At 40.9% G+C, this 14,269-nt stretch overlaps 1 protein-coding gene across 1 annotated transcript in view; it reads right to left on the bottom strand.

Moving 5' to 3' along the window:
- Window positions 1–758: 758 nt before the first annotated feature.
- Window positions 759–14,269, bottom strand: part of vstm2b (V-set and transmembrane domain containing 2B) — a 51,292-nt gene continuing 37,781 nt past the window's right edge. The window contains exon 5 of the mRNA XM_077000948.1: window positions 759–946. Coding sequence (XP_076857063.1) covers window positions 795–946 — 152 coding nt within the window. The 3' untranslated portion in view covers window positions 759–794. The remainder of the gene's footprint in view (window positions 947–14,269) is intronic.

The following is a 14,269-nucleotide window of genomic DNA, read 5'->3' as shown; positions in this document are numbered from 1 at the left end:
TTTCCCACCTTCCTCCTTCTTGTGTTGCTCTGTTGATAGTCATATTGATGCTGGAGCTGAAAGTGCCACATTCATGATGCTTTTCCTGTGTAGTTCCAACAACTTCATTCTTTCAACAATTTCAAACCCTACCCCCTTACCATAACCTTAGCCACCAGGCTAAATCCTAACCCTAACTAACCGTAATCCTAACCACTAGGTTAAGCCCCAACCCTAACCCTAGGGAAAGAAATTTGGCATGTGGCACACTGGGAAAAGTCGTTAGATCATAAACTTACCCATAAACCAGACACGTATTACAGATACTTGGATGACACAGCCTTTCAACAGTTTATCACCTTGGCTAATAATCACCACGACACCATAAATCTCAAAAGCTCGTAAACACACCCACAGCATAGATTTTATATACAACAGTGTTTTTCATACCCACACCACATGGCAAATAGCCAGTACAAACCATTTTTTTTCAAACCCACACATACAGTCTGTTTATTACACAAACACAGTTATCATCCTAAACATACATTTAAACCTTAATCAATGTTTAATCAACTTTTCCATTTTCATAAAATCTGCTTACTTACCAAACATTTTGAAAAAGCCACATCCACTCTATTTAAAGCACTAAGATCCCGGGGATACTTGAAAAGGTTCATACATTCCATCAAATCTCAAACCTGTCTGTCATTTGCACAAATCAGTGCAAATACATAGAAGATTAAGGCAAAATTTCCACCCACCGCTCCAATCATTGTCCACCCACCACTCCAATCATTCAGAATGATTTCTGCTTACCGAAAAAACACATTTCCAGGATATTGTGGTACATGCAACATTGTGGATAGACCCTCCAGGGGTCCTGCAGGATGATGCAGCCCACTTCTACCAGAAAATAATCCATTGGGTTGGATCCGAGGATCACTTCTTGCCCCAGCAAACCACTCTGGACACAAAAAATCTAGTGTACATGATCACATGTACATACGGTAATAAAAAATACATTGGAGACACACCTAACACACCTAGCACAGCACCCATATAAGAAGATCAGAAGAAATACGCAACATATACTTACATAACACTGCACTAATGGACAAAACACACGTTCATATCATGATTTTTACTATAATCGCTTGGGGATGCACTGGGAGCTAGGGCACAACAGAACAGGGGGGCACGCTCTTATGGCAATTGTGATATGTGATTTTTGCTTTTGTTTATTTTTCTACATCATATTTCTTCTTACTTATCAGGTTTCTTTTAGATTGGGGTGATTTGTTGTAGCACTTAATTTTATAGCACTTTAAGTCCATGGAGACCTCTCAGATTCCACTGCGATGTATAGTACTTTTACAGTTCATTATCAAAAAGCCCCTGACCAGCCCCTGACCCACCCTTGGGGGAAGGGGCGAGGTGGGGGCGTTCACTCATGCAGCCTCTGGGCCTTGAACCAGGCAACTCTTGCATGGGAATCTCTGCAGTCCAATTTGGTTTTTACTGTAACTGAGTTTTAATCTACCAGTTCTCTTTCATCAACCTCATGTTACCATCCCCTTTGGTCAGGGTCAGAGTTTACCCGATCTGTAACATGCGAGGGGTTGAGGATGCAGAGACAAATGTCATAAGTAAATGCAGTTTATTAAGTATTAGTGACTTGGGGTTCCCCTTCTAGTCACACACACAACATGTATGAGACTCAAAGATGAGCACAGGACAAGATTAACTCACACAATATATACTTGATACAGAACAAGCACCATGTGTAACACATTAGACTTGACGAAACATACACAAACAACCACACCCACAGGAAGTACATATATGGACATAGACAATGTATACACTACCCTTACCCTATACATATACATATGCATACATACATACATACATACATACATACATGCTCTATATACTCAAAAAACATTTATGTTGTAACAGGTTTTAAGAAGTATGGATTGGAGATGCAGTGCCCCAGTGCACCAAAGGGGTTTAACCCTAAACCCTAACCCAGCTCCACTGCAAGCAGATGCATGGATTGCCACATTGGGGATCGTGAGTCCTCCAGCTCAGACTGAGAGATGTGTGTCTGTAAGTAAGTCAGTAAATACTGACAGTGTCTGGATCCAACACTGCGCTGCAGATACAAAATTGTTTATGGTATTTGGAGATTAATCTGAGGAATGGTTTCAGTGCTTCACACACAGAGAGAAACAAAGTTTTGTCTCTGTTATGCACATCATCTACATTTTGTTCTGTGTGCATTACTGGGGCCGTTTGTTCTCAGATACATTATTTTTGTTTTATGTTATTACACAGCTATCATGGTACAGCGGCCCCCTACCGGTCGCCTCTGTCCACAGCGGCAGTTGTTGTTGTTGTTGTGGTTGTTGTGTACATCCCTCAGGTGGGCAGGGCCCGCGATCCGTCTCACCTGTTTGTTTGTTGACCGCTGGTCATTATATCCTTCATTTGGATCATGTCACGGGTTTTTGGTTTCTAATAAACCTTCCATTTTCCCTAAGACTTGGCGTGATCACTTTTTTTTTTTTGCTTTTTTTTTTTTTTTTTTGCTCACCCTGCCCGTCACAACAGCTTTGTTTACTTACTGGAGTCAACTTCATCCCAGCTCATGACAATGACCTACATTTCCCCAATACCTGTTGATTGGTTTCATGATAAGTACAAACGATTCTCCTTCTTGTGTGGGTTAGGGATAGTTTCCTTCTAAAGGTTAGTATCCTTTTTGAACAAACTGGAGATGCAGCTAGTGTCTGTGAGACACTGGTCTGACCCACAGTGGGCTGTGATCTTCAGTGACCCCCTCTGCATGCAGCCATTAGACTGTTGATAGCTGGCTGCAAGACCCAGCCCACAGTTCGATAGAGCAGACCGATAATAAAAAGGTAAAAGGATTAGATCTCTACTGAGGCCCGGCATGGCAAGCAGGAAAAACTGGCTCTGTTGTAAATGGAGGAGATGAGATTACCATTCCTCCATCTGCAGGCTAACAAACAGAATGTGCTTTTGCTTTTTAATGGGCTTTAGAGGTAGTCTGGAATTGTGATAATGATCAGGCATCTGACATGTGTATGGGAATACATAAATGTTTGTGATTGGAGACTTTTTTTGTTTTTCACCATTAATCCTACGTGTTAAATACATTCTGGATTCTTATGGGCAGATGACCTTGCAGTTCACGTTTGGTGCAAAATGCTCGCCTGTTATCCCACACGACGAGTCCATCACCATTAAACAGGCAGATTTTATTTTAATGAAGACTCATAAGATCTGTACCTTTTTTCCCTCTGGGCAATGCTTAAATGGCAGAGCACCACTAAGCCCTAACTCCTAGCTCACTGAACCGAATTTACTCCTGCAGTTACCTCAATCAAAGTGCATACTACACTTCACATGAAACCTGTAATGTGGTTACACCATGTGGTAACAGGAGGTGGGAAGGGAACCAGTATCATTGGGTAGATTAACTGGTTAACTGGTTGAGCAACCACATAATTTTGGTAAGTAGGATCCAAATGCGGTGTTAATTTGTAAGTTAGGGGGCCTCAGACAGTTTGGGCAGGAAAAAAGGAACAAAAGACTTCAGGGAAGGACTGGCTCCCTCAAACAGTGAGTCAGAAATAAAAGAAAACTCCAACAAAGAAGGAAACACCAAGAAGATAGACAAATTCATTGTTTTGTTTCAAAGGGAAAATAAAATTAAAGAGAGAAGAGGAACAACCCAAAGGAAGCGAAAAGGACTCAAGGGGAAAGAGATCATCAGCTCGAGAGCAAGTCTTGAGACCTCTACCAAAGTTTACTGGCTGATCTGTATGCCAGAACAATGAACAACAACTCAGCAACAAGTGCCTTCACGTGAGCTTCTTATAAAGGCAAACAAGCAGGTGTGGCTCATCTAGTCTGATTAGCTCCCTCTGGTGGCAAGCAGCGGTCTAGTCTAGCCCTTACAAACTGCTGTGTAAGGATCTCACCCCACTAGAGGAAATAGTTCTGATATGCTGGAGTGTTGTACTCTTGAGACTGCTAGCTATCACAAACTCACTACACACTGAAAATGTTATATTCTAAGGTTCACTATGAATCATTTTTGATCTTTAATGATTTCAGAGGCCATTTAGTAGACAAATGGCCAACTAAACAATATTTGTTGACTGCTTCAGCTCAGTTGTTGAAACTATTCAGCAATAGGTTGATAACTTTACATTTTATTGTTTTTTTATTTTGTTGTAGACAAAGTATTTTTGTAGGCTACTAAAAAATACTTTGGCTCTGTGTGTCAAAGTGTATAAATTAATTATAAACAATTTACCTAATCCTTGATTAGACAATTGTTTTTCATAATTGTTTAACTAAGGTTTAACCCAGGTTAGTTAAAGTTAACTACTTGTGTTATTAAAGTCATCATGCTCCACAGGAAGCAATAAGAGGAGCAGTGCTGCAGGTCTCTCCCCAGCAGGGGGCAGCAGCAGGAGTTCTCAGCTCTCATGACCCAGGGGTGCTGCTCCCAATGGGACTGCCAGATGCCTGCTGCCAGGGTTGCAACTACATACTTTTTGAGGTGTATGCAAACATACTATCGGCGCCCCCGCACTCCACCCTCACCCCCCACCAACTCGGCAAATAATTTTCTGGCATCGATTTGGTGCCCCCTCTAGTGCAGCGCCCCTATGCGTCGCATACGCTGCATACCCCCTTTTTGCGCCACTGCCTGCTGCCAGAATGGGAAGAGTGTGTCCTGGTTCAGCTCGTGGATGTGGCATCTGCTGGAAGAGGCTCCACAGCTAGGTGTGGCAAGCCTCACTTTGGAGTGACCAAGATGATACTTCTAATGGTCAGCTGGCTTTCACTAGCTTTATATGGTCAGCTGGCTTTCACTAGCTTAATTTTTGGTCTGTTTGGGTAAGCTGAGTCCTAAAATGCCTGTGCCTGCTCTTCTAAGTAAAAAGACAAAAGAGAACCCGAGTGAGTGCCAAGTCTGTACTGTCACCTCACATGCTGAAAAACACAATGCATATAGGAAGGATGAACATTATTGATCTTGGGGGAAAACATAATTTAAACAAGCTAATTAAAAACATTTTAAAACTTTCATAGTGAACATTAGAGCAGCACCTGTCACACTGTCACATTTCACTCAAATCCAGTTAGTCATGGAGCTACCAAAAATTCACTGCTAATTTACTAAGAATTACAGAAGGAGCTTAGCTGCAAATGTGCCAGGATGATTTCTACATTATAGAAAAGATCACAATAGCCATCTAAACCATCTAAAGAAGATCAGTCAGATGTATATTGTAGCAAAATACATCTGTCTGCACATGACACTCAAACATGCAGAAAGAAAAAGACTAATCTATATATTGTAAAGATTATTAAATGGCAGACAATCATAACTGCAGTCTACGGTTAACTTAACTGTGGTCTGTGTTCTGTTAATTTAATGTATGCAAAACTTTATGCAAAATGCTCCTTATACCATTGATTAACTTGTCTTTTTAAACTGAAAATATGTAGTACTACCTTTTCATCTCTACTTTCCTTAATAATTCAAGGGGCATGTCAAGGAGATTATGAGTGGCTATACCATCTTGTTGAGATTATGGAAGTCATTTTTTGATGTCACTGATTTGAATGTCATAGTTAACAACCTAAATTGATGGACCATCCCAATACAATAGACTGTGGTGTTTCTACTCATTGTAATTCTGTGGTCTTCAGTATTTTTCTGTAAGGAACCTCTGTTAATATGCAGAGCAATATGTGTGAATCATAATGACTCACCTCATGGGTCGTAACTTTGTCTCCTTCAAAAGCAAATTGATGGCCTCAATTTTTCTCAGTAATATTAATCTGACCTTTCAGACTTCCTCCCTCTCTCATTAGAAAGCCCATAACTAGTTTAAGCACCTTGGACAGCTCCTCCCTTCACCAGAATCTGCACACATCTGGTACCAGAGGTGCAATGACATGAGAAGAAAAGATGACAAATTAAACAACTGCTTAAATTTTAAAAATATATTTACTTTTTCCCCCTTTCCAAAGGGTAATCTGCAGATTCCTGAGTGTGTGGACTCTAACTCCAAACCCTAACCCTACCCCAAAACTAACCCTCTGTTCCTCCATTCCTCAGCAGAATAGGAAGTGTGACCAAATGTTCAACTGTCACTTATTATCAAATTGAAAATATGTTATGAGAAAAAAAACATTTGAAGCACACAGAGTCAGTGCTGAAGGGGAGAAGCGACAAAGAAGACGAACACCACTCTGCTTTGAGCTATGTGAGGCCCTCTGGAGTCTTTAAGGATTCAGGATGAGAACTGATTTGTCCAGAATGCCCTTCACTGAAACACCAACTTAAATGTTCACACTACAGCTGCAATCCCTCTTAGCAAAGGCCAAGCAGCCCTAAAAAGTGACTAGTGCCACTAGTTACTCTACTAACCCTTCACACAATCTCTTCTGTAATAGCCATGCAGTCTGGACATACATAAGTGATTCAGTCTGCAGGCCTCTCTAATTTCATGTCATTATAATGTGTGTCAAGACAGTTTTGTTGATTACATTCTGCTCTGTCATAACCTTCAACAAACTAGTAGACCTGAGCACCAAATGACCTTACTTATGGCATTTTGATTCTCAGCACTAATAGAAGGGCATCAGTGGCTGTTAGCAATCTGCTATGAGGACAGAGGGGATAAAAGAGGAAAAATTCAGCAAACAATCAAATCCCCCTTAGCATATTACTGGCCTGTTTGTACAGTTTTTTTTTTTGAAAAATGAAAATGTGCTTTCAGGAAATCATGAAAATAACCTACCTTCAACCCCAAACCTCAACAGAATGAATTGAAACACCATTAAATAAACAGTATGGGAATCATTCTGTTTGCAATCTACGAAGTGAATAATTTACCTCTGACTCACCCATTAGATTAGTTCCATTTCGATGCACAAATATTGTATTTTGCAGCCATCACTTGTTTTGGCAGGTGAAGGTAACACAAGTGAGCACTGATGAGAAAGTTCATTAATGAGTTTGCATTTGTTAGTGTGTGTAGTGTACAGTGCATTTGCGTGTGGATGTGTTTTGTTCATAGTGGGTTGCTGAAGCAATAACAATTTGATCAAAGTTGACAGGGTCTGTTGGCAGGCATAATTGTTTAGAGTCTTGGGCTGAATCTCTCTCAGGGTTTTAGCATAACCAGATTAGACAGAGGTGCTGAGTCCCCACACCCTCACTTTATTTTGACCATTAATCAGGCTCGTTCATACTCTGCCTGTAGCTTCATTTGCCTGAGTCCTGCTGGAGTAGCTTTCATGAGGAACTGAGACAGGACACTGCTTGGTGCTACATGCAGTTTTGGTTGTGCAGAAGTGCTCTCGTTAACCTCCTCTTCCCACTCTACTGCTAATGCAGAGCCAAAATCAGCATAGCTCATGGTTTCATAGTGGCTGCTCTGCACCAGAAGAAAATGCTGCTCATCCAGCAATTTATTCATAGGAATCTCACCATCTCTGTTAGCTGAAATGATTTGCTTGATCACTCACCATAGTATTTCCAGAAATGTTACTGCTATTTCCTTTCCCAGAATGTGCACTAACATTGTACACATCTAGATAACTAATTTACATTTACATCTCCATAACTCTAGGTGCACATCTAGATAACTCATTTACATTTACACCTACATAACTCTAGGTGCACATCTAGATAACTCATTTACATCTACATAACAGGGTTGCCAACTCTCACGCAATGAGCGTGAGACACACGCATTTGACTGTCTTCACACGCTCACATGCCATACATCCAATTTCTCACGCTGAAAAAGTCTAGTTTATTTATCTCTGATTTACATCTATGATTCAATGAGTTACTAATTCTCCAACCACTGGCGATCAATTGCAATACAGTATAATACTTAATTTGTGTCCATTTTACATCCCCCCCGCTAATAATTTACACTCGCCACCCCGTCAACAATTTACAGTCTCCACCCCCCTCCCCCCGTCAACAATTTACAAGATCAAATCTCACTCCAAGTGATCTTGAAAAGTTGGCAACCCTGACATAACTCTAGGTACACATGATGTACCTAGATGTGTGTAACACATCTACATAACTCATTTACATCCCCATAACTCTAGGTACACATCTAGATAACTCATTTACATTTACATCTTCATAAATCTAGGTACACATCTAAATAACACATTTACATTTACATCTACATAACTCTAGGTGCACATCTAGAAAACTCATTTACATTTACATCTCCATAACTCTAGGTACACATCTAGACTGGGGCAGTCATGGCCTGGTGGTTAGGGAACTGGACTTGTGACCGGAGGGTCGTGGGTTCGATTTCCAGACAGGCCATGACTGAGGTGCCCTTGAGCAAGGCACCTAACCCCAACTGCTCCCCGGGTGCCGGGCTAGGGCTGCCCACCGCTCTGGGCACGTGTGATCCACAGCCCCCTAGTAATCACTAGTGTGTGTGTGTGTGTGTTCTAACTGCACAGATGGGTTAAAAGCGGAGGACAAATTTCAATTGGGGTGTAAAAATCACAATTGACAAAATATGGCACATTTTAACTCATTTACATCTCCATAACTCTAGGTACACATCTAGATAACTCATTTACATTTACATCTCCATAACTCTAGGTGCACATCTAGATTACTCATTTGCATTTACATCTACATAACTCTAGGTACACATCTAGATAACTTGTTTTCTCCTTTTAATTAATTCAACCCTCTCTGTTGAAGAGGTGAAGCGGAACACCAGCCAGGCCCTTGCAGTGGCACTGTCCATTTAGTTAAAAGAACCCAAGCGTTGAGGACATGCTGTGGAAGTGCTTCACATGCTTGTTAAAGGATGGGTTATAACTATGATTTTATTATAATTTTTTTTAATTATATGATTTTTATATAACTATGATTATCACTCTCTCCTGCATTCCAAACAGCAGGTCTTACACCAGAGAATGTTACTAAGATATTAATCAACTGCTATTTATTTAATTGGCTCATCTTTGATACCATACTCTTTGTTTAATAAAACAGATCAGGCAACGTTGTTTGCATATCAACATAATACAGAATCCTGTAAACTAAGTAATAGATTAAAAGATTTTCAATAAAAACAAATATTACTATTGTTAGAATCTTTTAAAGAAGTACATAATTAGATGCAGTACTAAATACATATGTTTTAAGATTCTTTCTGAAAGTCCTATGTGCTCTATCCATAAATTCTGTGTCCTATCCATGTGCTTTTGTGTATGCTGCTGTGTTGCCACACCTTCTTCTTAGCTTGCCCATTGTTAGCCTGTCACTTTTCTTACTAGCTGGAACATATTTAACAATCATATTACTAGGGTAGAGATGGGTAAGGGTTAGGGTTAGACCATAGGGTAACCCAAACCCTCACCATAGATGGGTAAGTGTTAGGGTTAGACCATAGGTTAACCCAAACCCTAACCATAGATCGGTAAGGGTTAGGGTCAGAATATAGGTTAACCCAAACCCTAGCCATAGATGGGTAAGGCATTTTATACATTTAAGAAGTATTCACATAATGTTAAAATTTGTCCTAAAGGACGTAGGTATCAAATGAAAATATTTAAGAGTTACTTCTGGGGGATGTGAAGATTCTTTTTGAACAGAAATTAATACAATAGTAACAGCTTATGTTACAGGAGAGTATTGTAATATAGCTGATACAAATATTTCTTAAGGAAATAGTGGAGAAAACATTAGACCTGCAGATTTCACAGAGGTCATAGTATGTTGGTTAGACTATTGATAGATCTTGAAACTGATATAGTTTTTTCTGAGTCTGGTTTCTAAGAGTCATGACTTATTTGTCTTTGCTGTTTGCATTGTTGATATAGCTGATATCTACTATGGGGAATAAACAGGGAATTTAGATCAGTCATGCTGTACTGTGAAATCACTTTAAAACTATTTGTAAATGAGAAAGAGTAACATCTTGAAGCATAGCAAAGAATAAATGTACCAGTTCTATGAACATCCATCCATCTATCCATTTACATCCACTTATCCAGGCCCAGGTTTCCCTCTCCCCGGCCACCTCTTCTAGCTCTTCTGGGGGATATCAAGATGTTTCCAGGACAGCCAAGTGATATAATCTCTCCAGCATGTCCTGGGTCTTCCCCAGGGTCTCCTCCAAGTTGAACATGCCCAGAACACCTCACTAGGGAGGCACCCAGGGGGCATCTGGACCAGATGCCCGAACCATCAACTGGCTCCTCTCTACATGGAGGTGCAGCAGCTCTACTCTAAGTCTCTCTTGGAAAACCGTTCTATGAACATAAAAACTGGACATAAAACTGCAATAATACCACATTTTAGGTACTTAGGTTTTCAGTACCTGCAAAACAACAACTATCCCAAACCAAAGGCCTGGCCATATAGTTATGTTTTTATCTTTGATTTACATATAGCGCAGGAGCTCTTCTAATATCCTCTGATTCCTGATTCCATATGAAACAGCATAAAAGCTAAATGCTATGCTTACTTTTTACCTTGGGCAGCATTAACTGATTCATCATTAACTGAAGATAATAATCTGGTAATCTGAGATGTTGATGCTGTCATTCAGCCATGTCATGCGTGCAAAGCAATGGCTCAGTGAGCCCTCATGACTGTGGTCACCTCCAGGCCCCTACTTTTAGTTATGCTGCTATAGATAAACCTCCGATATGCTAATCACTGGCATGTGTGCTATATACTGTATATATGGATATTTAATTTGATGTTTACATATTTATCCTGTATTTTGTGTCCTGGTTACATGCTTCTACAAAGGCAATTCCATAAAATCACCTAGAAAATGGTCTGACTAGCCAGTTGATGTGCCAATGCCGTGGATGGATGTGCCAATGCCACCAGTGGACGCGTCGATGCTGACTCCTACTTGAGGCCCAACATCCACATTGGAGGGACTGCTCAGCCTAGAAATAGAACTAAATATGCACTTCTATTAGCTGGGCTGTCCAATAGAGGATGGGTTCGCTTTTGAGTCTTGGTCCTCCCAAGGCTTCTTCCTAATTTCTGCCTTGGGAGTTTTTCCTTGCCAGAGTCACCCCTGGCTTGCTCATTAGTGATCTGGACACATGCGCCTGTAAAGCTGCTTTGTGTTGTAAAAACAGGTCAAAATAGACAGTGTTAGGGTTAGATGGCGATATGCTTTTGTTATGACAGTGATGTTTCTAGCATCCTGCAGTGTCCCCCATACAGGAGGGGGGTGAGACTCAGACCACCTATGAAACCAGCTGCATATGTCCCCCACCCTGGGGCCATGCATGGTGATGAATGAAGAAACACCACCTTTAGCACCCACATTCTGGATTGCACCAACCACTTGACTCAGGAGTCAGGAAATCAAACATGGCTGAGGCCACATGATGAGACCACTGGCACTCAGTCATCTGGCTGACTACTGATGCAATACAAACACTGCTCAAAAGACAGTCAGGTGAGACTAGCAGTAATTATGCTAATCAGCAATGTGTTCATTCTGTTTCTTTTTGTTTCTGTCTCAGTGGATTAGGATTCCCCTGGACACTGTGCCATCCATACCAATAGACCAGGACCAAAGCTTCCTCATTCCTCTCCCCTCATAGGCATTATCTGTCACACACTAACATTCTTGTAGGCACTGACCACTGCATGCCAGCAGGGCAGACTACTCCTAGTAGGCATTACCCTTTGCATGCCAGAACCCTTGTGGGCACTGACTGCTGCACACAGTGCACCGCTCCTAAACAGCCCTTCCCCAGTCTTTCTTGGAATTGTTGTGCTGTTTGGCAGTGAATGACCAAATAAAAGAACCAGTGTTGATTCATATACTTCCGGTTCTTGTCATGGTTGAGTCACTCACAACATTTAGTACCTTTCTATTTGCAGTATGATAATGAAGCCTTGAAAATTGCTCCATTGCTATAGAAAAGCTTTTGTGACCCTGTTGCTTCAGGTTCTTTCGTGTTTATTTTTATTTTGCATTTTAACAAATGAAAGATATTTATCATGTGGGTTGTAAAAATAACTAAATGAGGCACCCTAATCTATATACAGATTAACTCAGTTTATGTTTTCATAATACAGTTACAATGCAAAGCAAAGCACAAATGGTTCCTTGAAAATGCATTAATTTCTGGTGACCCTTGTCATCTTGTAGAACTCTTATTTTCCACATGATTTAGGCTTACAACCAAGGAAACGCATCACCACATATCATACTAATTAACTTATTAAATCTTTAGAGTCATTTACAGAGTTCAGTGTCGAAACCAAAGGCATATATATTCAGTGGTCCAGTCCATTGTGCAATAACCCACAATGCCACCCTTTAAATTGGGTTGAGCAGTTCCAACATGTTCTACCTCAAGAGCATGCACCAATCATGCATACTTGTAGTTTTTAAATGTATTTTTATTTTTCTCAAAGATGGCTTCATAGGCAAATGTCCCCCTTTTCTATGTCATTATCACTTCACTTCACTGTCTATACAGAAATGTGTGAGGAGAAATTCATCAGGACCCGAATGCTAATAATCACTTTATGCTTTGTCCTGCACCCCATTGTATAGAGATCACTGGATACAACAGCAGTAATGTCACATATGCCACTCCAGCTTAGGAGTGTGTGTTATGAGTATGTGTTTGAGAAAAGTGTGTGTTATGAGAAGAGAGTGTGCTTGGAGAAGAGTGTGTATTAGGAGTGTGTGTTAGGAGAAGAGTGTGTGTTCGAGAAGAATGTGTGTTATGAGTGTGTGTTAGTAGGAGAGTGTATGTTAGGAGAAGAGTGTGTGTTTGAAAAGAGTGTGTGTTAGGAGAAGAATGTATGTTTGAGAAGAGAGTGTTAGGAGAAGTGTTAGTGTTTGAGAAGAGTGCGTGTTAAGAGATTGCCTTCTGGTATTGTTAGTTTCCATTTCGTTGTGTTTTACGCTGCTCATGTTTCTCTGTAGTCCCGTTTAGTTGTGTTCCTCCGTGGTCTGCTTAGTCACTCATTTCTCAGTTTTCCATTAGTCGCTACTTCCCTTGTTATATTATGTTTCTCCCCTTTATGTTCATGTAGCGTGTGTTGTAGTATGTTCCCATGTGTGTTGACCTTTCCTAGTTATCTCAGCCCCTGACTCCTCCCTTTTGGGTGTGCGTTTACGTTGTCTACATCTAGTCGTTCTGCGTCTGTGGATCTCCGTGGGTGCGGTTGTGTCCGAGTGTTCATTGTTCTCACCTGTGGCTCATCTCGTCAACACTTGGGGCTTATGTGGTTCGTCTATTTAATGTACATTCGCACAGTGTCCCGTGCTTGTCTTTGTCTGAGTCATACATACTTAGAAGTGTGATTGTTTCACGTGCGCTATCCGCGCTATATTTATGTGTAAAATAAATGTGACGTTCGTGAAAGCAAGGATTCTGTGCCTTGTCCTTCGCCCTGCCCCAAGTGTCACAGTACTGTTCTGTAGTAAATATTCATTTACTTGCAATTGTGTCACCCCTGCTTCTGGTGAACGTTACAATGTCACTTAAGCTCATATGTGAGTCAAGGAAGGTGAGCGAATGTTTTTGGCAATATAGTGTATCTTAGAATATAGAGTTATAAGAATTATGGTCAATTTTGGCAATCATGGATATAGGTCTGTTCGCAAATTCCAAAGGTGACGCTTTGTTGTTAGGAATGCACCAAGCTAAGGACAAAGGCCAGAAACAGGAGCATCTGTCCTGGTGGAAGCCATAATTCCTTAGGCCCTGGTGAGTATGATAAGATGGGTTTCCTCAGTCCTGGGGTCATGAAATTTGAGTCCCCATTGGAGGGGGCCGGGGTAGAAAACCTTTTTGCATTCTTCATTACACAGTCCAAGCACTTTAAGGGATCAGCTAAAGTTAGTATTTCAAACCTTGTGAGGGGAAGTCAGTCTTTTGGTCATGATCTATGAGCCATCAGAGCAAGGGTGATGAAAAATTGTTGCTTTCTCCACTACAGAGAAGAGAGGCAGAGTTAATGGTGAAGCAAAGCGCTGGTGTTATTTTGCAAGAAATGATTTACAGTGATGCTGAGACACTCTTAGCTTTGTTGGGACACATAAATGTCCTTGTCAAGTGCTCATTAATTTGATTGAGAAAGGGGGCTGTCAGGAAGCTGACAGCAGTGCACTAAAGGGAGAACATGGTGATTAGGGTCAGGAGGTTAGGGTTTGGGTGCTATGGTTAGGGTGCT

This window comes from Brachyhypopomus gauderio, chromosome 1 (genome assembly GCF_052324685.1).
Source record: "Brachyhypopomus gauderio isolate BG-103 chromosome 1, BGAUD_0.2, whole genome shotgun sequence".
Lineage (NCBI taxonomy): Eukaryota > Metazoa > Chordata > Actinopteri > Gymnotiformes > Hypopomidae > Brachyhypopomus > Brachyhypopomus gauderio.
Note: the sequence above shows the minus strand (reverse complement) of the source record. Positions and strands in the feature narration are given on the sequence as shown.